Genomic DNA, 25464 nt, shown 5'->3' on the forward strand with positions numbered 1-25464 from the left:
GTGGTTTACACTTAAACACACTAATTCAGGGGTGTCCAAACTTATTCTATTTGGGCCGCACACTGAAAAATTAAAGAATATGATAATATGTAAAAATATGTCATTTTCAGTGCGAATGCACGACTGTCGTAAATTTTTCTTGAGCTTATTGTAAACAAACATGCCGTCAGACTTGCGGAACTTCTTCACTGTATCAGAGGAAGACAGATGCTTTTTACACCAAATGTTTTACAACATCCTGTGACAAGGGGAAAAAAAATTGGGCATCAACACATCAAAACTTGTCAATCACCTGAAATGCCAGAGTTGCTAGCAATGTTGTTTTAAAAGTCTATGAAAACAACAGCTGCTAACGAAGCCGCCCCGAAGCCAGTCATAAAGAAACATTTGCACAATATTCTGTTAAATCTATATTTAAGAAATACTAGATACGAATAAGTTATTGGGATCGGTCTTTATAAGGGGGTATTTGTCTGTGTCTGAGATAGGCTCCACCCCCCCGTGACCCCAAAAGGGACAAGCGGTAGAAAATGGATGGATCAGCTTGAAAATAAAAATATCGTCTGTCTATAGCTTTTAGGGTCACCATTTCAACTTTTTCTTATTACTTTACACCCATTTGCTCTCTAATTACCCTTTTTATGTGTGTTTTCTTTATAGTATTATAAGAATATGCGACGGGCCATTAAAAAAATTGCTGCGGGCCGCACTTTGGACAGCCCTGCACCAATTTGTCTTTTCTCGAATCATCCGAATATCCTTTGAATTTGGATTTGGGCTCTCCGTTTTTTGTTTTTTTTAACACATTGTCAGTATACTGTGTGTTCATAAAAGCTAAGGCTATTCGGCTAAGTTCAGTTAAGAAGACTAATATTTTTGCAGAAGATTCTTATAAACACAAGAGTTCTGTCAGATACGGATAACCCTTGACCAGCTGTTTTGCAGTACGTCCTCATAAACAACCGATTCTCAAGTCTATACAAAATAAGTTTAACAGTGAAGAAATAAGTCTGGCCCCCTTGCTCTTACTTCCCTCAAAATGTGGCCTCAAAACAATTTGGTTTATTAGCCCTGATATTATCAACTCTTTTACACTAGTACTGATCTGCTGCTGACAAAAAGGTGACAAATAGTCAAAATGCCCACTCTTACTTTGTTGCCTGCGCTATTATTTTTTTTGCAACCAAAGTTTGACAACATAAGTCACATTGTCTATTGATATTCTCATTCATCCAGATCATTGTAATCTCAAGGCATTCAATCGATCGTGGTCAATTGTACGGAATATGTACTGTACTGTGCAATCTACTAATAAAAGTATCAATCAATCAATCGCAACTGGACTATTTGGTTTGTCTTAGAAGACGTTTAGAGCTAGACGAGATCTGACCAATCATAGTCTAAGACAGGATCTGACGATGAAGCCTACTTGGATGACAGGCGTAACTCTTGTGGCCTCTAAAAAATAAGAATCCAAATGCAGATCTGTAACAAATCTCTATTTGATAACAAAAAATCACTAGAGAAAATAATCCGTTGTGACGAAAGATCAGCTCCAGGAAAACAGGGCCAAAAGTCTGTCCTCCACCTGAGGAAATACAAAAAACAGGAATTACAAAAGTGCTGGGCAAAAGTCAGAGTTAGTGAGCTCAGGGCTCGATTCTACCGCAGGCATCGGATGAACTGGCACTGGCTGAGTGGTGGTTGATTAGCAACAGGTGGGCTCGGATTACTGGCAGCACACCTGGAACTAACGGCAGGGTAGGAGACTTACAGACACAAGAGGGGAGGGGAGTATGAAAACAAGAGGGGAAAAAAAGCAGGAGAACTGTCCTCATGACAGTCACGTCTTCTACGACCAACCAAACAGTCCAGTTGCGATCGATTGAATGCCCTGAGATAAGTCACATTGACTTGAAATTTTTCACACAGCTCGACAAAACACCCACTGTAACTTTATGGTGTTGAGCCCAAACCCCACGTACTTTGCTACACAACTTTAGGGGACTGATAAGCACGTGTGTAAAACTTGAACAAGACTGTTTACCAAAAATGGCTGCCATTACGCAAAACATCTTCAAACTTTTCGCCAAAAGTCATTGACCTTTTGTCTAATCTTTGAGGATATCTGTATTACAAAGGTGCTAGCACGTCTTCTGAAGCATTTTGACCACAACCCATAAGAGGCACCACAAACGTCTTTTACAGTTACAGTTAGTAGGTGTCCTTATTTAAAATTTACTATGAACATTAGTGTTGTTATTGTACCTTATTTAGAGTATTTCTATTTACTTGTGCCAGTTATCATTGATCAATCGCAGTAATTGCATAACACATTTACTGTAAGTGTGTGTAAGAACACGTTTGCGAACGAGTAAGAGTGATTTCTATTGTCGAGCTAAAATCTACGCTACATGACCAAAAAGCTGACACGTTTGGGTTTTTACGTGCAAAACTTAGTAATATGCAAACCATTCCAGCAAAGAAGCAGCAAAGGTTAATTCATGTCAGACTTACACTATCATCTTACTCTATGTACACTTTTGTAGTTAGTTTATTTAACTTATCTTCTCTATAATCCTCTCATCTTCTCTAATTAATTAATATGTTGACAATTCGATGATGTGGGTCCATATTGTGGCGTCTGTCAGAGATCCTCAAGAATGCCAAAACGCTCAAAAACATAAACCATACTAAGTCTTAAAAACAAACTTAGACATAGGGGCAGAAAACCAAAGAACAAAATTATTGTTCTGTATACTATTACTATGGTAGTTATCCGTCATTTATGAACTCTTGTACAGAAATCAGTACTCGTCATGTCCTTTTACTATACGAGATAGGCTCCAGCACGCCCCGAGACCCCAAACGGGACAAGCGGTAGAAAATGGAAGGTTGTATGGAACCCCTTATGTTCATTTTCTCATTTTGTTTGTCAGCTTGAACACAATTAAAAGTGAATTTATAGAAAGAAAAGCAACAATGTCCTATATTATGCATATATATATATATATATATATATATATATATTTGGGGTGTGGGAAAAAAATTTATTCAAATACGAATCGAATCGAATACGTTGTGCGATTCAGAATCGATTCTCATTTTTAAAAAATCGATTTTAATTTTTTTTTTTTTTATCAATCCAACAAAGCACTACTCAGCAATACCATAACAATGCAATCCAATTCCAAAACCAAACCTGACCCAGCAACACTCAGAACTGCAATAAACAGAGCAATTGAGAAGACACAAACACGACACAGAACAAACCAAAAGTAGTGAAACAAAAATGAATATTATCAACAACAGTATCAATATTAGTTATGATTTCAGCATAGCAGTGATTAAAAATCCCTTGTTGACATTATCATTAGACATTTATAAAAACAAAAAAAAGAACAATTGTGTCACAGTGGCTTACACTTACATCGCGTCTCATAAGCTTGACAACACACTGTGTCCAATACTTTCACAAAGATAAAATAAGTCATATTTTTGGTTCGTTTAATAGTTAAAACAAATTTACATTATTGCAATCAGTTGATAAAATATTGTCCTTTACAATTATAAAAGCTTTTTTTTTTAATCTACTACTCTGCTTGCATGTCAGCAGACTAGGGTAGATATATTATCGAATCGTGACCCCAAGAATCGATATTGAATCGAATCGTGGGACACCCAAAGATTCACAGCCCTATTATATATATATATATATATATATATATATATATATATATATATATATACATATATACATATATATATATACACACATACATTCATACATACATACTAGGGCTGCGAATCTATGGGTGTCCCACGATTCGATTCAATATCGAATCTTGGGGTCGTGATCAGATTATAAATCGATTTCTTTTCGATTCAAAGCGATTATCGATTGAAAAACGATATTTTTCCAATTCAAAACGATTCTGTATTCATTCAATACATAGGATTTCCGCAGGATTTACCCCAGTCTGCTGACATGCTAGCAGAGTAGTAGATTTTTTCTGAAAAATCTTTTATAATTATAAAGGACAATGTTTTATAAACTGATTGCAATAATGTAAATTTGTTTTAACTATTAAATGAACCAGAAAAATTACTTATTTTATCTTTGTGAAAACATTGGACACAGTGTGTTGTCAAGCTTATGAAATGCGATGCAAGTGTAAGGAATTGGATTGCATTGTTATGGTATCGCTGTGTAGTGGTTTGAGATTGATAAAAAAAATGTAAAAAATCGATTTTTAAAAAATGAGAATCGATTCTAAATCGCACAACGTATTCGATTTGATTCGTATTTGAAAAAAATAAGTTATTAAAATAAATTTTGAAAAACTCAGATTTAAAAAAAAAAGAGAATTGATTCTGAATCGCACAACGTGAGAATCGCGATTCGTATTCAAATCGATTTTTACCCACACCCCTAATTCATACATTATATATATATATATATATATATATATATATATATATATATATATATAAAAATTATATATATATATATACATACATACATACATACATACGTACATACATACATTCATACATACATACATACTGTACATACATACATATACATATAAATTTACACACATACATATCATGAGTAAATTCTTAGGTGTACTATGCCATTTTTAGTACTTTTTATTTGTATTAATTTAACGTATCGAACTACCTATCTATATATCTATTAATCTATCTGCTAAGTTTTATCACACAATATCAGAGGGAATGTCAATTTAATAATAATAATAAAGATACCCAGTTGTTAAAATCTGGCGATTGCCTAGAACCCGAACCCTGACCTCAGTAAATATCTGACGCCATGTTTGTATAGGTAACTTCCTGCAGCGATGATGCAAGTGTCTTATCTTGCAGATGATGTAAGAGATGACTGCAGCGCAAGCTCAGCTCTTTTCAGGCATGTGACAGGTGATAGCGAGACTAAGCAACGCAGCAGCCAGCACTTTATTAACAGTAATATGGAAGTTTAAAGTTCGCTGATAAAGGACAGGGAGGGAACATTAGCCTGATAGGGAAAAGTGATGAAGAGGAGGAATTTGAGGGGTGGTATGTGATAAAATGCAGGAAATGAAGAATGATAATGAAGTGTTTCCATCTTTTCTCCATATTTGTTGCTGTTGTTTAGTTTAAAAACAACATCACAAACATATTTGTTTTTTGTTTTGCAATTAATATTGGGATTAAACTACTTCCTTATAGGATCAAAGTTTATTCTTCTCGTTAAACCGATATGAATGAAATGATGAGTCACACAAACAGAGGATTCCAACATCCACCAAAACTCACTGTCATGTCCAATTGGATTTCCTGGTCATTTCCAGGCAACAGCTCCAACTACAACTTGTCCATGACAACAAACGAAGCTCCCGACGACTACGCTGAATATTATGAAGATATCGACGGGGCCCTGGTGGCCCTGGGGGACGGGGTGGAGATGAAGCCACTGGCCCCCGCCGATGGCCAACTGAAAATGAACGGCTGGCTAATCTGTAAAGAGCAGGACGAGATGCTGAACCTGGCCTTCACTGTGGGCTCCTTCCTCCTGTCAGCCATCACGCTACCAATGGGAATTGTGATGGACAAATACGGACCTCGCAAACTCCGACTTTTGGGAACGTAAGGACAACCGTTTGCTTCCTATGCTACAAAATGGCCAAACACTTTAGTGTCTGTAACTAAATAATGATTTTTTTGTCATTTTAGTACATGCTTTGGCTTGTCCTGTCTGCTCATTGCATATGGAGCATACCAACCAAACGGTTAGTGTGCATAAAGTCTTACAGTATATTTTGGTATTAGTTACTTATGTGGTTGTTGACGGACCGACAATGACCCGTTTAACCTGCTTTGTTTGCAGAACTTTCTGTCCTTATCTTTATTGCCCTGACTTTCAACGGCTTCGGGGGCATGTGCATGACCTTTACCTCCCTGACGGTAAGTGTGTGAACGGATGTTTGTGCTGAGTAAACTTTAGTAATGGAAGCTTTTATGATAATGTTGGGATTTCAAGCTTTATATACATCCATAACACCATGAATGAACATCATGTAATCTGATTGGCTCCTCCAAAATGGCTACAGCAAGCAAAAACCCAATAAATATGTTCAAAAGTGGTGTCTGTATCGACCAAAATGAGCCTACGTCATATATTAAAGGCAATTTGTAAATGTAATTGCTAGTATAAGTAAACCTTTGCACAATTGTCTATTTTTTTGAGTTTCATTTGTACATGTAAACAGACATAGATACAGCTCATTACAATTAAAGCTAAACAGGCACACTAATCAGCATGTTTCCAGTGGGGTTTCTAAAAATAAAGTTGAGTGTCTGTCCTGTCTAAAGTGCGGCAAAGTAACCATGTAATACTCTTCTATATCAGTAGGTGGCAGCACATAGCTTATTGCTTTGTGGATGTAGGGAACATGGTTTGTTGTCGTGATCACAATACGCAGACGACAGCAAGAGGCAGCCTAAGAAAAGGCATTGAAGCTTAGGGATGGCTATGCAAAACGAAACAAAAACTGAACTGGCTGCAAAGTAAACAAAAACAGAATGCTGGACGAAAGCAAAGACTTACAGCGTGTGGAGCAGCAAACAGCGTCCACAAAGTACATGACATGACAATCAACAACAAAATAGGAGCGCAAGACAAGAACTAAAACACTACAACTAAAACAGCAAAAAACCCAAAATAAGTCACGGCGTGATGTGACAGGTCGTGGAAGTACACCTACTTTTAGACAAGAGCTATAGTGATGCATGGTTGGTTATGGTTTGAATTTATATCCAACAATTGCGAGAACAACTTGTTACTGTCAATATCGACTGCTGAGTTTCATTTTTCAATGTTTTCTGCCAGTGGTGTGCCTCGGGATTTTTTTCAATGAAGAAAATGTGCCTAGGCTCAAAAAAGGTTGAAAAACACTGATCTAGTGTACATATAAACAACTTGTATTTTAAGACACATATTAAACGTATCAGTAAACTATGCATAATATCACAATATGTCGCCATATCATAATATTGTATCGTTCCATGAGTCAGGTAATGTCCTTGCCAATACTCTTACCATACAACACACTGTTGTGAGACCACTCGCACATATTTAAAACTGTGGAAAATATCACATGGGATCTTTAAGTGAAAAAAAGACAACATGAGGAACTTTAGTGCAGGAACAAAATACATGAGGCCTAGTAACACATGTAGAATTAATTATTGTCTTGAAGTTTAAAATATTTTCGGTGTAACAACAAAATTACGTCAGTTTTGGGAAATTAGGAGCTACAGTACCTCCACTATGATGCAACTCTTCTGTTCAGTAACAAAAACAATTACACTCAAGTTCCAGTCATTCCTTTTGTGTTGCCGTCCACTTTTCCCACTCCGGGAATTAAATGTGGCTTAAAGCCAGGGAGAGAGCAAAAACAAGCAGTGACATCCTTTGCATTCTTTCTCCTTTTGTTTCCTCCACTCGCCACCATCTGAGCCTTATAGGGAGTCACATGGTCCAAAGTGTACCATGGTGATCAGGGGATACAGAGGGGTCTTGTAAATCTCCCAATAAAACATTCCACCACTGTATATAGTGTAATAAATAGGGCTCTGTCACTCTTTATCACCCTTGTTGTATACATTGTATCTCCTCCTTATTTCACCCATCCTAATACCACCTTGAAAACAACAAGCATTCAGTTAATTATTAAAGGTCTCTACCTCTAGTCGACACAAGCATGGCCTTTAAGACGTTGGGCAACAGTCAGCTGCAACCGCTGGCTCCTCGCCATGGGGGCACCCCTCCGCTTTCTCTTTTTCCCCATCTCTTATGTAATTGAATGTTCTTGTTGTTGTTCAGTCTCTGGAAAGCAGAAGAGCTTGTTAATGTCCAATTACTTTTTTGAGGTTTTTTCACCCAATTTCTCGAACTTTTCACCTGTTAAATGAGACTTCATGTCAGTACTTTTATGCTGAAAAATAAAATATATCTGTCTCTCTCACCAGTTGCCCAATATGTTCGGTGACCTGCGTTCCACCTTCATCGCCCTGATGATTGGCTCCTACGCATCCTCCGCTGTCACCTTCCCTGGTGTGAAGGTAATAGGAAACATGTTCAAACCCTTTGCATTTAACAACTTTGACATTGTTTTGACCACGGTCACGTCATTTTGCAAAGGTGATTTATGACTTTGGAGTACCTTTCATCACTATTCTGGTCGTATGGGCTGCGTGTGCTGGACTGGTGTTCATCAACTGCTTCCTCAACTGGCCATTAGAACCCTTCCCAGGACCAGAAGACATGGACTACACGTTAGTATGGCACATAGTAACACACAGATATACATACAACTAAATGAACAATGTATCCCAATGGACATCTTATCCATTTGCATTTATAAACGAAACTGAAGGAGATGCGGTGGAACCACTCAGGTTAAACATAATTCATTACAGCTTGCTGGTTAAGCTCCGATTTGTTTGGATTTAGAATCATTGTAATTTACAATGAAAATAGCACAAATCAGGATATGTTTTAAAGTTAAAGTTAAAGTACCAATGATTGTCACACACATACAAGATGTGGCGAGTACTCATTGGTACCTATTTTTTTTGTATTTGGGATCCGCATAAGTCCCAAAAAATTGAAATCAAACAATAAAGGCATTGCGTGGATATTTATAAAACAATCTTAACTTCCTTCATACTTCCTCCAAACGAGCCGTTTGGAATTTGCCCAACTTGTGACGTTTTTTCAATTGTGACGTCGGCGGATATCTCCATATATGGAAAAGTTTTACCGGTTTTACCAAGTTTTACCAGGAGAGATTTGCGCGAGTGTGTCATTCTAGTCCGATGTTTCCTTCCTCAGAAAGCAGCTTGAAAACTTTATGTAAAACATAATTTATGCAAAATGTTGACCAAAAAACACCAATACAGCGTATGTAGATTGTATTTTCCTGAAGGAACTCTCCTGGAGGAATCAATAAAGTACTATATATCTATCCATCTATCTATCTAGACCACAAAGAAGTGTTTTAACTGGACAAAAAAAATCACAATGTAAACCCTTTAAGTAAGAGAAGGGGATTCAATGCAGAAAATGTGTTGTATTGCAAACACATATACTTTAAATGCAGCCATATTAAACGGAGTAGTCAGAACAGAGACCTGTGTGTCAGCTTTCTATGGATACATTACATTACAGGTGTGAAACTCAATGCCCAGGGGAAAGGTCTGGCCCGCCACCTCATTTCATATGGCCCATGAGCACCTGGAAATAATATGCGTCTATAAAGTACCTCATCTTTTCATGTTAAATGTATTTGTTCTTTCCATTTTGACAGATAAAATATATGTACAGCTTGAAATTGCATACATTTTAAACTTTATTATTACAGTATTAGTATTGCAACAAATATTCTATAATCATGTTAAAATAATTATGAATACTTAAATATCTGCTTGACGTATGATTTCAAAGCAAGTTATAAATCAAATTTTACACCGTAAAAATGGCAATTAATTTTACGATGAAATGTACTTTTTTTTTTTTTACAGCACTTCATTGTATCGACAGAGCTGCCATTTTAATACCTTAAAAACTATGGTTGTTGTTTTTACAATGTGTTATTGTAAATAGAAAAACTGTACCACATTTTTTACCTTAAAAAATGCCAACTCAGTTGCAAGAATTAAATAAAAACAGTGTGACTGTTTTTTGTTTACAGTAAAATTCTTGCAACTAAGCTTTTTTCCATAAAAAAAAAACCGTGGTACCGTTTTACCATTCACTGTACATGTTGTAAAAAAAAATAAATACAGTAAAATTCTGGTGAATGAGTTACTAGTTAATGTAAAAGCTACATATTTTTTAAAGTGTATGTAAAAAAAGAGGAAAATCAAATGCATAGTCAAATTCATATATTATTCGCTGTTACAAGCAGCCCTCTGATGGCAGCCATAACTCCAATGTGGCCCTCAATGAAAACAAGTTTATTTCAGGTTCCACGGTCAATATTTTTCCTCTTTTCCATCACGCTGTGGCAGCATCACAAAAAAATACAGTGGTACCTCAACTTAGGAGTGTCCCAATTTAAGAGTGGTTTATGATAAGAGCTGTCTCCCGTTTAGTTGTCATGCTTTATGTTGCAAGCAAAAATTTAAGTCATAAGCATCCCGGCCATTAGTTGGCGTAAGATCCAACCAAAACAGCCTGCATCACTTGCGAGCATTAGCCTATAGCTATAGCTCTACAAAACTTTGTTTTCCAAGAATGGGAAGGACGACGTGAGTGTGAAAAAAATGTGTTGAGAAGACGAAGCATACCATGTGTCTCTACTCACGAATATCATCATTCCTTCTCTCAGGGTCAAGATCAAGTTCAGCTGGCTGGGCTTTGACCACAAAATCACAGGCAAACAGTTCTATCACCAAGTGACCACAGTGGGCCGTCGTCTCAGCGTGGGTAACAGCCTAGTACAAAAGGATCTGCCCATCAAGGAAGGCCACAAGCTCTGTCTCTCCACCACGGACCTGGAGTTGGAGAGCAAGTCCAAGGAGGAGTGTAAGAAATACGGCCTTTAGTCAATCCACATACATATTTTCTATTTATGACTACTAATCAGCATTCTCCTCTAATCTACAGCCCAGTCTTTCCTGAAAACTATCATCAGCCCTATCTTCCTGCTCAGTCTGGTGACCATGTCGGTCACTCAGCTCCGTCTTTTGTTCTACATGGGGGCAATGAACAGTGTCCTCGAGGCACTCAGTGATGGGGACCTCAACACAGGTTAGGATTTTTCTAAGACCATCATTTTCAGGGTTTGGTGTTACAAAACAATTATTTATGGATATTTTTTTTCTAATGCCCAGTCCCAAACTGAACAACAGGTTTAAAACATAAGCAATAACCAGTTTGTATGTAAATATTGGTGTTCCGCATCATGTAACAGTCCAATTCACTATGGTACTAAACTTTTTGATAGTTTTATAAGTTTTTGTAAATTACAGTCATGTTTTTCAATCAATGTTGTTACTTGAATGATTAAAACTGTTCAATAATTGTTGTTTTCAGTGGAAAGAATGGAAGTTGGTAAGAGTCCAGATTTTCCGGTCATTGTTCTGTTAAATAGACTAGCATTTATTTAACATCTGGCAGTCTAGCATACTGCAATCTCATATTGGTATTGTTCGTTTCTCTTGCCTAACATTTACTTAACATTTAGCACAACCTTTATTGTCCTGCTTGGGGGTACATTTACACCACAGCATTTCATTTGGTTTCTCATTAAAAAACACCATTAATCATTTGTAGTAATTATTAACAGACTTTGCCCTTTGTAGTACATGCACCTTTCCTCGAGCAGGACTTCAAGACAAGACTAATCATTTTAACTATTTTCTGTAGTCGCTGTAATCCTAGAACTCTTGCAGTATTTTATTTTTGGTCAGTACCTAATAATATGTTTATCCCCGTGTAGTAAGTTTGTACTCCTCCATCTTTGGCGTGCTGCAACTCCTCTGCCTTATGACTACTCCTGTGATCGGCCAAATTATGGACTGGAAGTTGAAAGAGTGCGAGGACGAAGATAAATCAAAGGACACCTGTAGCAAGTAAGCCTTGATCATTTTACGTGAAATTGCTAAGACTTTTGAGTTGAATATCATTGCCTGAAAATATGCCCCCTATAGGTCGTGTACAGTAAATTGCATCTTAGTTGCCACCGGCCCCTTAGTGAAAACAGTTTGGACGATAACTGATTTTCAATTATCTACCCTTCAGTCTTCAAAACTCTTTGACACAGTCCTACAGATCCCTCACTGGGAAATGTACATTTTTATAAATACATTATTGACCTCAGTGCGCATGATTGACTCTCACATTTGTGTGTTCCTAACTGCCAGGGACATGACAAAAACAAAGCCAAGAGACAGAAAGATCCAGAAGGTGACCAACGCCCTACGAGCATTTGTACTAACAAATCTTCTTCTGGTGGGCTTTGGGATCACTTGCCTGATACCTAACCTTCCCCTGCAAGTAAGTGGTCATTAGGCATAAAACATTACTTTGAAGCCTCTTCATTTCGCCAGTAAATTGCAAAGACAGCCTGCTTTATAAATGTGGGGTTTTATAGAGCAAGTCGTATTACCTAATTTGATATTAGTGCCTGTATACAATTTTGTCTCACCAACAATTAATCAACATTCATGTGACCCGTGTTCAAGCCATAAAACAACATGCCAACACAAAACTCACGCTGAAGTAAACCAACATTATATTAAACATTATAGAACTGCGCCATTTGATCCATGTACTGCAAATCCACCCACGTTTCTATATTTTTCACACTGTTGACAGTGTAGCAAATACAGCACATGAACAATGCTGTAGTCTTGTGTTTTGTGTAATGCGTATACTTTTTGTGGCCCTGATGACACATAATGTTACTACTGAACAAAAACATACAGTAATTTAAATACAATATCAGGGAAAAATGTAACTTGAAACGTTTGTATGCACGTACAACACTTAAGTATATCAGTATGTTGAATTAAATTATGGAATTAATTATGTGAAGAAATAAAACAATGTGCTGATATGATCCTTTCTTTTCAAACTCAAAGTACAAAGAAGAACAATCATGATGAACATGTTGAACCTACTGATAATCTTATTGATTTCACCATATGAAATACAACTTATTTCACTAATTATTTTAGAATTGTTTTATCCATTGAAGAAATTGTGCAAAAATTGAGAACAGGAAGTGAACAAAGATGTTAGCATTTGCTAATAAATGGAAAAGGGTTAGGATTAAATAACCTGTGCTTCTTCTATACTCCTTTTTGAACATGCTGAAAAGAGTAACTGGAAATTGTGACGTATCATGTTGTAGTTGTATGCATGTTCAAAATAAACTTAAACCATTAACCATTTATTTGAACACGGTCTGATAAAGCAACAATATTCTGAGTTATAAACACCATTAAATAAAGACTAAGAAGAGCACTCGGAGAACGCAAACTATTAGAGCCTCAGGAATGAATAAAACTTGATGAAGACTCTTTTCCCACACACACACACACACACACACACACACACACACACACACACACACACACACACACACACACACACACACACACACACACACACACACACACACACACACACACACACACACACGCGCGCACGTACATGCATGCACTCACAGAAGTTAAAGTTTTAAATGCAAACAGTAGGTAACCTTTCGTAGAAATTATCCAGATCAGCCTCAATATGGAACGACTTGTTCCTTTTCTGACATTTACTAAAGCTATGTCCTCAACTTTTTGAGCGCAATTAAATAAATGGAGTGAACAGTCTTGTCTGTCACCACTATCTTTGTCTCGGTGGGGCTGCTTGCATACACACACGCGTACACACACAGAAGCGTAACCATAAAATAACATAGTAGAAATTATCCGGATCAATACCAAGGCCTAATCGATTGTTCCTTATCCCATTAAGGACATTTCCAGGTTTAATTTCAAATGCCACCATTTATTGAAATTACTTTATAATCAGTCTGCACCTAAATTAACCCTTTCTGATATGCTACTGACACAAAAATATGACACGCCAGACTAAACCGCGACGATTCTTCTTTTTTAAGAAAATAAAAACACATATTTCAATACAAAATAATGCACAATAGTTTAATGACTCTCCTATATTGATCACCATTATCTTAAAATTGGCATCATCATTCTGCTCCACTTGTGTGTGTGTGTGTCACTGAAATAGAAGTTTGTTTGGCACAACATGTTTGTTTACGTGTAAAGAGCACTTCATTCAAGCTTACACATATTCAGAATAGGATACTTTTTCTATGTTGGTCTGAAAATCTTCCTTTTATATCATGCTTCAATTTGGTGACTTTAATTTCTTCTTTTTCTGTCTCGTCTCAGATTGTTTCATTCATCTTGCACACAGTGGTGAGAGGATTCATTCACTCAGCCGTGGGTGGTCTTTACGCTGCTGTGTAAGTGTCCCAGCATTGCACTTGATGCAAGTTCACATCTTATTGACTGTAATTATTGACCTTATATACTGTGTGTGAATGTGAGTTATTTTTGTGAATGTTCTCAATGTGTTTTTTCAGGTACCCTTCCTCGCAGTTTGGCAGTCTAACAGGCATGCAGTCACTAGTCAGTGCTGTCTTTGCTCTGCTGCAGCAGCCACTCTTTTTGGCTATGATGGGACCCCTGGAGGGAGACCCATTCTGGGTATGTATCTATCCACACACACTCATGCAAAACACCCATGCAAATACAACTGAACCTTCTTGAACACAGCATGATAAAATCAAATGTAACTAAAATAAAGGTCAAACTAATCATCATTTGAAGACAGGAACTCTGAACGTGTTCATGCTAGACATTAGCCAATATAGGTTCTTAAACTTTTATGACCCCAGGGCCAAACTTTTCCACTACAAAGGGGCCAAGAGCCCACTGAAATATTGAGACTGAAATAGTAATCTTACTCTTGATTTTAATCATAATTATATCTGTTCTACTTACAGTTTAACAGGACAAACTGTGTCAATAGATACGAAAGCATGTGTTAATCACAAAAATTATTATCAGGCTTAGGTCAGGCTTATTACAAAAATATAAACGTAAAATGCAATTAATATACTGTATACTGCAAAGAAAGGGATTCATAAAAACTGATGAAAAATTTATTTACATACACTTACACAGCATTAAAATAACAATATTCTACCTCAATTAATAATACAAAAGCAAAAACATATGTTTCTTTACAAAGCTGTCAATACAATTAAAGTGCAAATGAAATTACAACTTCACCACGTAATGATTTTTTAAAAATATTTTTGCGCTTAAAGGGGAACTGCATTTTTTTTACTTTGCCTATTGTTCACAATCATTATTAAAGACATGACGATGATTGTTGTTGTTTTTTTAATGCATTGTAAATATTAAATTAACGCTCAATTCTGCTTATAAAGCCCTTTAAAAAAACATCAAAACACCTCATTCATGGTTTTATATACATGATGTAAGTATATATGTATCATAGTAACAGACACATTTGTAATAACATTTAATATTTACCGGTACGTATTTTAAGCATATACGGCACATTACAACATTTGCTTTTAATTTTTAATCTCTGATTATTACTCATTGCAGACTTCATGAGAGCCAACAAACATAATAAAACATCACTTACTGTACGAGGTAGGCTGTCATTAGGATGCTAACTGCTGGGATGTTCATATATTACCATTCAAATGAAGAATGTCTCATAATCCTCACGAACAAACAGGGTTTCTAGCTGAGAGGCATGATTTATGATCTACAATAAACTTCCAGGGAGCGAAGAAACACCTCAACAGTTAATCATGTCGAAATTGTACACAAGCTTGTTGACACAGCTGTAAATAGTGAGTTTGTGTTCGCCCCTATAAAAATATCACTAACACTTGGTCAATATTCATGTCACGACATGTAAATGGAGTAATGTTTGCGCTTTTTGAATGGCTGTTTATTAGATTTTATGGGCTGAATAGAGGACCTTACCTCGGCTCCACTGCAAGCGGACTTTAATATTTAGAATGCATTAAAAAGAATAATTTGTCGTCATGTCTTTCACAATGATTGTGAATTTCTGCCCATACCGACCACAGCTGAAGACAGATATGTTTTTGTAGCCTCCAGAAATGTTTGCTTGATCTTCAACTTCTATAACTTTTGGCATTCTTCCTGCTCAGTTACTGCTAATTCTAACTAATTCGGGCGTTTTCTACCCAAACCAGGTCAACATCGGCCTGTTCGCTGTCAGCATGCTGGGCTTCCTGCTGCCGCTGTACCTCATCTGTTACAGACAGACACTACATAAAGAGCGGCACATGAAGGAGAACAACGCCAAGATCTACATCAAAATCAACGGCTCAGACATCCCAGAGGCCTTTGTTTAGCTAAAGTAGACATCAGGGCAAAGACACCATGAAGGACGATTGATACGGGGTAATAGACAACTGAAAGGTGTCATGCAAGCAGTGGCGTGCTAAAGGACAAATCCTGTTAAAATACTATATTTATAAAATTATATGAGCATATGTCATCATATTTGTGGAAGTCTACCACACTCTGTGAAATAGTGAGAAGACGAAGAGGAAGAGGAAAAGACTGTGAAAGGAAAGAGGCATCCGCACTCTGTATTCCCCCAAATTCCTCTCCTTTTTTTATCCTTTACAGTATTTCACGTAACTGGTTGTTTTCACCAGTAGAACGGAATAGTATTCTTCTTACAGATGGATTTCACAATTATTTTCTTAATTAGACATGTTTATTTTTCGGATACCACATTACTTTGTCGATGTTAAAATGCTGTTCATTAATGTAGAGACCAAGTTTTTGCACATTTAAGTGGCTTACATTGTTTTTAAGTATGCACTATAGCATTTGCTGTACTGTATGTTAGAGCCTTTAAGGTTTTACTGTCTTTTGTACAAGGGACATCACATAAACTGCAGTACTTGTATTGCTAAAAGCAAAGTATCCATTTGAATATTTATTTTTGTGACATTCTGTCTTTAGGTTTTGTAAGTTTACCAAATGTGCCTTTTGAGTCTTTATATAAAGATTTGTTTTGAAACATATGGACAATCACATTAACTTCTATTGGGGGTTTCTATTTTCGTATTTAGTATATTATGTCTCAATTTCACTAAGAGATGCAGCACTTGTTTTTAACAAAACATTTCTACCAAAAGCACACAAAACTTCTTACTTTGTATTTTTTATGGACAAGTTGCCAGGTTTTAATTACCTCAACTAGCAGGTTATGTATTGTTGCTTTTGCTTTGTCCGTCAGTTAGTTAGTTAGTTAGTTAGTTAGTTAGTTAGTTAGTTAGCAAAATAATTCAAAAAGTTATACATAGGATAAAGAACAACTCATCACCTTTTGGTGTTGATCCGGATCATTTTTACTACACTACATTATGTGTACGTTACAAGCTTCAACTTCTGTGTGTGTGTATCCTCCCAGCCTTACCACCATCAACAACAGACAAAGACAATGTTTACACTGCAGGCCAAAGTGGATTTTTCATAAATCTGATTTTGTTTAGCGGAATGTTTAGATTAAAAGTAATATGGGATCTTTACCAGACTCCAGTATAAACGCTCACAGCCCCCAATTTGGCCCCAATGTGTCCTCGACGTCAATTGCATGCACAGTTCAATAAAGTTAAAAGAAGACGAAGTTGACTTGATTCCGTAAATGAACAACAAAGTTGCTACTACTAATGTTTTGCCAAATAAAAGTCGCCACACATTGAATGTAAATTGTTTTTTTACAACAAAATAAATACAAGTAACTTAATGTATTAATGGATATATATCGTGTAATCTAATCATTTTATGGCTGTTAACTACGTTAGTGTCAGCTTTCAACTTACGCAGCCAGGTCGCATTCAGGTCGCATTTCCTTTTGGACTGCATTCACTTTTGAAAAAAATCAGATTCCAATCTGATTGAACTATACCTTCTAATGTGGGCCAAATCTGATGCGGAAAGGTAAGATTTAAAGCACTTTGGGGCGTTAGGACAGTCAAAAAAATATCTGATCTGTGTCATTTGAGGACAAAAAACTCAGATTTGGTGTGTAGTGTAAACAGAGAAGTGAGTAACTGACAAGAGGCTTCACCCAGTTTATTTCATTCTGCTTTAGATAGCTCAGTTATGGACGCATTTTGACTAAACTTTTAGGAAATGTCATAAATTAGATTAGAAACAGGCCATTTGTGTATGGATTTAGGACATTTTTGCTTTTGGGAGGTAGTGCCTGGTGGAGGTCTGCGCTCTCCGAGTACAACTTATGAAATGGTGTTTTCCTTAATTTACATAATGTATTTCATGTAATTCATTACTACAGGACATACATGTTTAATGAGGCCTTATTGGTAAAAGAAACTAAAGATGATGTTTTGTTATTTTTGGGGGGATGTTCTATCAACACTTGCCTAGTAATAAGGCAAAGTGTCACGAAAAACGATTGTACATGTTTATATATTGTCGCTGCGATGAGGTGGCGACTTGTCCAGGGTGTACACAGCCTTCCGCCCGATTGTAGCTGAGATAGGCACCAGCACCCCCCGCGACCCCAAAGGAAATAAGCGGTAGGAAATGGATGGATGGATATAGATTGTCGATGTGCCGATTGATACTGAAATATCAATAACACCAATACCAAGTCTTTGTTATAATATCCATTCTCCAATCAAAATATCGATACTTTTGATCCATCCATCCATCCATCCATCCATTTTCTACCGCTTATTCCCTTTCGGGGTCACGGGGGGCGCTGGCGCCTATCTCAGCTGCAATCGGGCGGAAGGCGGGGTAAACCCTGGACAAGTCGCCACCTCATCGCAGGGCCAACACAGATAGACAGACAACATTCACACTCACATTCACACACTAGGGCCAATTTAGTGTTGCCAATCAACCTATCCCCAGGTGCATGTCTTTGGAGGTGGGAGGAAGCCGGAGTACCCGGAGGGAACCCACGCATTCACGGGGAGAACATGCAAACTCCACACAGAAAGATCCCGAGCCTGGATTTGATCCCAGGACTGCAGGACTTTCGTATTGTGAGGCAGACGCACTAACCCCTCTGCCACCGTGATACTGAAGTTATTTTAGATATTGTATAATTTTAACAGGAACACAGTGTGTGAAGTAACTAAATCATTGAGATCGTGTCTACATCCCAAAACCAGTGAAGTTGGCACGTTGTCCATCCATCCATCCATTTCCTACCGCTTATTCCCTTCGGGGTCGCGGGGGGCGCTGGCGCCTATCTCAGCTACAATCGGGCGGAAGGCGGAGTACACCCTGGACAAGTCGCCACCTCATCGCAGGGCCGTTGGCACATTGTGTAAATCGTAAATAAAAACTAATTACAATGATTTGCAATTCCTTTTCAACTTATTTTCAAGTGAATACACTGCAAAGACAAGATATGTAATGTTCGAACTGAGAAACTATTTTTTTTTTGGAACTAATCATTAACTTACAATTTAATGGCAGCAACACATAAGTTGGCACAGGGGTATTTTCACCACTGTGTTACATGGCCTTTCCTTTTAACAACACTCAGTAAACAGTTGGCAACTGAGGAGAATAATTTTTGAAGCTTTTCAGGTAGATTTTTTCCCATTCTTGCTTGATGTACAGCTTAAGTAGTTCAACAGTCGGGGTCTCCGTTCATAATGCGCCTCACATTTTAAATCGGAGGCAGGTCTGGACTACAGGCAGGCAGGCCAGTAGAGTACCCGTTACTCTTTTACTACAAAGCCACACTGTTGTAATTTTCTGAACGTTTTGATGATATTACGGACCGTAGATGGAGAAATCCCAAAATGACTTGCATTAGCTCAATGAGAAATGTTATTAAAGTTCTTAAACTGTTCGACAATTTGTAAGGGATTTGTTCACAAAGTGGTGACCATCGCCCCATCCTTGTTTGTGAATGACTGAGCATTTCATGGAAGCTGCTTTTATACCCAACCATGGTACCCACCTGTTCCGCATTACCTGTTTACCTGTGGGATGTTCCAAATAAGTGTTTGATGAGCACTCCCCAACTTTCTCAGTCTTTTTTGACACTTGTGCCAACGTTTCTGAAACATGTTGCAGGCATCAAATTCCAAATGAGCTAATATTTGCAAAAAAATAACAAAGTTTACCAGTTCTAACATTAAGTATCTTGTCTTTGCAGTCTATTCAATTGAATATAGGTTGAAAAGGATTTACAAATCATTGTATTCTGTTTTTATTTACAATTTACACAACGTGCCAACTTGACTGGTTTTGGGTTTTGTATATGAAAAGTGATTGTGGGTAAAACAAATATATACGGTATATGACACTACATTAATCTTACATAGGCAAACAAAGCCTACATTTATTTAAGTAAAGTATCCTAAATAATACACAATCTAGGTGTCATTAAATTATACATAGCAGTTGCTATAAAACAGCCATTGCATATTGTTTGTGTAAACCAAATACTGGCAATTGAAATGAATCACTCAGTATGTATCTTTTTTTATTTTTATCGAAAGCTATTTAGAGACCCTATACAGAGTTGAATCTAGATAACATAACACAGTCAGTGCAGAAAACAGGTTCAAAAATAATTTGTTTCGCCCTGTGATTTTATATTATTTAAAGATGGTTCCCAGAGAGCAGCAACATTTGAAATACACCACTTTTTACATTTGACCAAACACATTAAGCATATTTGCACAACGTATCAGTGGTAAAGTACATTACTAATGTACAGTGAATTAACACTTTAGGGTCACACATAGATATTATAAGGATCATTACTTACCAAGAAAAAAAATGAATCTGGGATTTAAAGCTTATCAGTTTCTACCATCGTACTACATAGATACAGTATGTTACAAAATATATAGTTTGGGAAAACATGATCTTGTGATGAGCAACAGTGACGCCTGCTGGTCAAAAGTCGCCATTATTTTGCAACATTTTTTGATGGAACCAAAATAGTGGTCAAGAAATAGTACTTGTACACAAGTACAAGTACAATTACAGGGGTAAAAATCCATATCTATTTTATTCACAACAGTTTTGATTTACAAAATGAATGGACGGATATGGAATATGGACTATAGCGTAATAAAATACTTCTAAAAGTACAAGAACAAATTGACTAAAATCCTTTAAATACACAGTACACCTTAATTTGAAAAAATATGAAAAGGTACACTAACTAGATGTATCAAACAAGTAAACGTTAATAGAAGAGAACATAACCATGCATGAATAAACATTAGACATGAGCTGAAATTGTTCTCTGTCCCATACTTACATTTATACATACTGTTGATAGAAGTAGGCCTAGTGTGTATTAGAGAAGTTTTAAAGTATGCGGAGCAACACCTTTATGAATAAAAGTACAACATATTAGAATTTTTTTTCAACGTTTAAACGACTTCCTTGTGGTCTAGAACATGTAATGGTGGTTCTTTGGTCAAAATGTTGCATAGATTATATTTAACAGACTTTTTTTAAGATGCTTTCTGACTGTCCCTTCAGGATGCGTCGTTTTGTTGGAGGTCTTATTACGTGGCTCCACTTCGCAAGCGTTTTCTACCCATTATCCATGTTTTAGTTTTTAGTGCTTCCATATGGATTATAACTGAACGCTACTTTGTATTACAAAACACAGCAGCGCGAGATGCATATGCAAGTACGAGCCAGTCTGCCCCACAACACGAGGATAGAGAAAAAGAAGGAGCTTATTGACTTAATTGCGAACTCACACAAAGCACTTTATATACATTTCTACCAAAGAAAGAGATATCTGCAGATGATACGATTGTGGAAAAACGTTGCGATAGGTGAAAAATTCAAACAGCTCGTTTGGAGGAAGTATAAAGGTAGGCTAGATTGCCATTTAAAACTTTCAAGACTTATGCATATCCCAAATACACAAAAACAGATACAATAGGTAAGAAACGTCGGTTTTGCATAGGCCCCTTTTAAAATCCTAATTATGCAGAATTTATTGCAAATATGTGTACTTCAAGAGGTATTTTTGTTCTTTTTATTCACATTTTTGCCACTCTGTAACAGATATGATTCACCACAGATTGATTGATTGAAACTTTTATTAGTAGATTGCACAGTTCAGTACATATTCCGTACAATTGACCACTAAATGGTAACACCCGAATAAGTTTATCAACTTGCTTAAGTCGAGGTCCACGTTAATCAATTCATGGTAGTAAAAAGATAGTTTAATTATATTTTCTCATATGATGCTAAAACAACTAAATACACATTAGGCTGATTATTACCCAAACGCAAAAAATCTTAAATATTTATATTCCATGTGTGGAGTTTGCATGTTCTCCCCGTGACTGCATGGGTTCTCTCAAGGTACTTTGGCTTCCTCCCACCTCCAAAGACATGCACCTGGGGATAGGTTGATTGGCAACACTAAATTGGCCCTAGTGTGTGAATGTGAGTGTGAATGTTGTCTATTTGTGTTGTCCATGCGATGAGATGGCCACTTGTCCAGGGTGTACGCCGCGTACCGCCCAAATGCAGCTGAGATAGGCTCCAGCACCCCCCGCAACCCCGAAAAGGACAAGTGGTAGAAAATGTATGGGATGTTTAGGATTTAGATATAAATCCTGATATAAATAGGCCTTAGTAGTGTCCATCCATTCATTTTCTCCCGTTCGGGGCCACGGGGGGTGCAGCTGGAGCCTATTCCAGCTGCATTAGGGCGGAAGGCGATGTACTCTCTGGACAAGTCACCACCTCATCGCAGGGCCAACACAGATAGACAGACAACATTCACACTCACATTCACACACTAAGGCCAATTTAGTGTTGCCAATCGTGTAGTGACGAAAGTGCACATTTGTCCCTAATATTTACAATTGGTATCACTTGTATCACTTTACCATGAATTGATTAACGTGGACCCTGACTTAAACAAGTTGAAAAACTTATTCGGGTGCTACTATTTATGGTCAATTGTACGGAATATGTACTGAACAGTGCAATAAAAATTTCAATCGATCATCCATCTATCCATTTTCTACCACTTATTCCCTTTTGGGGTCGCGGGGGGCGCTGGCGCCTATCTCAGCTACAATCGGGCAGAAGGCGGTGTACATCCTGGACAAGTCGCCATCTCATCGCAGGCCCGACACAGATAGACGGACAACATTCACACTCACATTCACACACTAAGGCCAATTTAGTGTTGCCAATCGTGTGGTGACGAAAGTGCACATTTGTCCCTCCATCCATCCATTTTCTACCGCTTATTCCCTTTTGGGGTCGCGGGGGGCGCTGGCACCTATCTCAGCTACAATCGGGCGGAAGGCGGGGTACACCCTGGACAAGTCACCACCTCATCGCAGGGCCAACACAGATTGACAGACAACATTCACACTCACATTCACACACTAAGGCCAATTTAGTGTTGCCAATCGTGTGGTGACGAAAGTGCACATTTGTCCCTAATATTTACAATTGGTATCACTTGTATCACTTTACCATGAATTGATTAACGTGGACCCTGACTTAAACAAGTTGAAAAACCTATTCGGGTGCTACTATTTATGGTCAATTGTACGGAGTATGTACTGAACTGTGCAATAAAAGTTTCAATCGATCATCCATTCATCCATTTTCTACCACTTATTCCCTTTTGGGGTTGCGGGGGGCGCTGCCGCCTATCTCAGCTACAATCAGGCGGAAGGCGGGGTACACCCTGGACAAGTCGCTATCTCATCGCAGGGCCAACACAGATAGACAGACAACGTTCACATTCACACACTAGGGCCAATTTAGCGTTGCATATCATGTGGTGACGAATGTGCACATTTGTCCCTATTATTTACAATTGGTTTCACTTGTATCACTTTACCATGAATTGATTAACGTGGACCCTGACTTAAACAAGTTGAAAAACTTATTCGGGTGCTACTATTTATGGTCAATTGTCTATCTGTGTTGGCCCTGCGATGAGGTGGCGACTTGTCCAGAGTGTACGCCGCCTTCCGCCCGATTGTAGCTGAGACAGGCACCAGCGCCCCCTGCGACCCCAAAAGGGAATAAGCGGTAGGAAATGGATGGATGCATGTATGTACGGATTATGTACTGAACTGTGCAATAAAAGTTTCAATCAATCAATCAATGTAAATTCACAACAACGCCTGAGACACAATCGACGTTAAAAGAAAGGAACAAAAGTAGACCTCCCCAAAAACTAAATGGCTTCAATTAAGTCCATGTGAAATGTTTCATCATTCATAGAACAAGCTTTGGTAACTCTGTAAACGTGACTGACTGCATGGACCACTTTACCGTAATCACTATAACAAAGTGGACTGGAGTTTCGAACCCTGGACTATTATATAAGGTATACTTCATCTATGTAATCATACAGACAAGCTGACAATGAACTGATGACTAGAACGATGACTGATGCGTCACTTTATATTTTAGCTAAATTTTACGAGGGCACTCAAATATTTCAGCCTCAAAAAAGCTAAACTGTACGAGGGGACCCAAATGCAACACAGAAATCCCAACACCCATGTCGTTGCGCGGCTATTACATGTATTATAGCGCACCTTCCAGTAGGTTCTGTACGTGGCAGCGACATCCACTTACACCCACTTCTCTGTCCTCTTCACCCGGGGAGGGAAACTGTTCATACTTCGAGGGGTGACACCACTTTTCAACCTCCGGGAGACGAAGGTGAGTCCATGCAGGATATTGTCTCTCAATGGCGACATTAGCCTCTCTTGGGGTTGCTTGTACAAAGCGAATGGTTCCGAACATGCTGGCATGGTTACCTGCAACAACTGGCTCCGAACTCATCGGCTTACAAGAGTTCGGGAGTTCAAGAAGGGCGAACGACCTTAATGTCATCGTTGCACACCTGCGTGTTTATTTCCGACATGTTGCTTCGCTCCATGCACTCATAAAGGAAAGGGGAGGCAATGTTGTTGTCATGTTTTGCATCGCGAATGTGAGAAAGTTTAACGAACTTGCCGCAGTATCAACAACAACACACTCGGCTGTTGTTATTCACAGGAATACCTTTTTAAATGTTTAAGAAGCACAAATATTGCTATTTTCACCAGAAATTCCTTGTTTTTTTTTACTCACGCGGACGAGCTGCCGCGTTCGGGTTCTCTAGAAACTACTATAGTGTGACGTCACCAGGAGGCGGGGCTTATGGCTCGCAAGTTAAATTATTTATAAAAAAATGTGTTGGAGACATGACTAATTAAATATGAATCTAAAATATTTTATTATTCCTAAAAATATGTATTAAATGTATAACATTTCTGGGTTTATCGTTTTTAAGAAAAAAAATTCTACGTCAATTTAAAAAAACCTTTTAATTTATTGAAATGCAGCTAATATAGGCTTTGATGAATTGGCCCTAGTGTGTGAATGTGAGTGTGAAAGTTGTCTGTCTATCTGTGTTGGCCCTGCGATGAGGTGGCGACTTGTCCAGGGTGTACCCCGCCTTCCGCCCGATTGTAGCTGAGATAGGCGCCAGCGCCCCCCGTGACCCCAAAAGGGAATAAGCGGTAGAAAATGGATCGATGGATGGATTTAGTGCAGGGGTCCCCAAACTACGGGTTTGGCCCGCCAGCGTCCAAAATCCGGCCCGTGGGAAGTCCCAAGTTAAAATTAAATAAATAAATAAAAAATAAATAAATATATGTCCACTTCCAAAGAAATGCACCTGGGGATAGGTTGATTGGCAACACTAAATTGGCCCTAGTGTGTGAATGTGAGTGTGAATGTTGTCTGTCTATCTGTGTTGGCCCTGTGATGAGGTGG

At 37.9% G+C, this 25464-nt stretch overlaps 2 protein-coding genes and 1 long non-coding RNA gene across 11 annotated transcripts in view; 2 read left to right on the forward strand and 1 right to left on the reverse strand.

Moving 5' to 3' along the window:
- The window catches only part of slc43a2b (solute carrier family 43 member 2b), a 29195-nt gene extending 12494 nt beyond the window's left edge, over positions 1–16701 (forward strand). Inside the window, exons 4-15 of the mRNA XM_061898591.1 lie at positions 5355–5649; positions 5737–5792; positions 5891–5967; positions 8035–8127; positions 8207–8340; positions 10398–10594; positions 10676–10819; positions 11511–11643; positions 11935–12067; positions 13981–14054; positions 14175–14298; positions 15858–16701. Of these exons, the coding sequence (XP_061754575.1) occupies positions 5355–5649; positions 5737–5792; positions 5891–5967; positions 8035–8127; positions 8207–8340; positions 10398–10594; positions 10676–10819; positions 11511–11643; positions 11935–12067; positions 13981–14054; positions 14175–14298; positions 15858–16019 (1622 nt within the window). The 3' untranslated portion in view covers positions 16020–16701. The remainder of the gene's footprint in view (positions 1–5354; positions 5650–5736; positions 5793–5890; positions 5968–8034; positions 8128–8206; positions 8341–10397; positions 10595–10675; positions 10820–11510; positions 11644–11934; positions 12068–13980; positions 14055–14174; positions 14299–15857) is intronic.
- On the reverse strand, positions 1481–24835 carry LOC133551651 (uncharacterized). 2 transcript variants are annotated; one of them, XR_009806537.1, is made up of 5 exons: positions 24778–24835; positions 8229–8310; positions 8032–8116; positions 7750–7891; positions 1481–1588 (listed from the first exon to the last, which is right to left on the reverse strand). It is a non-coding gene; the product is annotated as an uncharacterized LOC133551651 (long non-coding RNA). The 2 variants fall into 2 exon arrangements; XR_009806538.1 differs by lacking the exon at positions 24778–24835 and adding an exon at positions 10357–10562.
- Positions 24201–25464, forward strand: part of LOC133551650 (prolyl 4-hydroxylase subunit alpha-2-like) — a 45714-nt gene continuing 44450 nt past the window's right edge. For all 8 annotated transcript variants that reach the window (XR_009806535.1, XR_009806536.1, XM_061898593.1 and 5 more), the window contains exon 1: positions 24201–24363. The gene's annotated coding sequence lies outside the window, so the exon portion shown is untranslated. The remainder of the gene's footprint in view (positions 24364–25464) is intronic.

The sequence above is a fragment of the Nerophis ophidion genome, linkage group LG04 (genome assembly GCF_033978795.1).
Source record: "Nerophis ophidion isolate RoL-2023_Sa linkage group LG04, RoL_Noph_v1.0, whole genome shotgun sequence".
Classification (NCBI taxonomy): domain Eukaryota; kingdom Metazoa; phylum Chordata; class Actinopteri; order Syngnathiformes; family Syngnathidae; genus Nerophis; species Nerophis ophidion.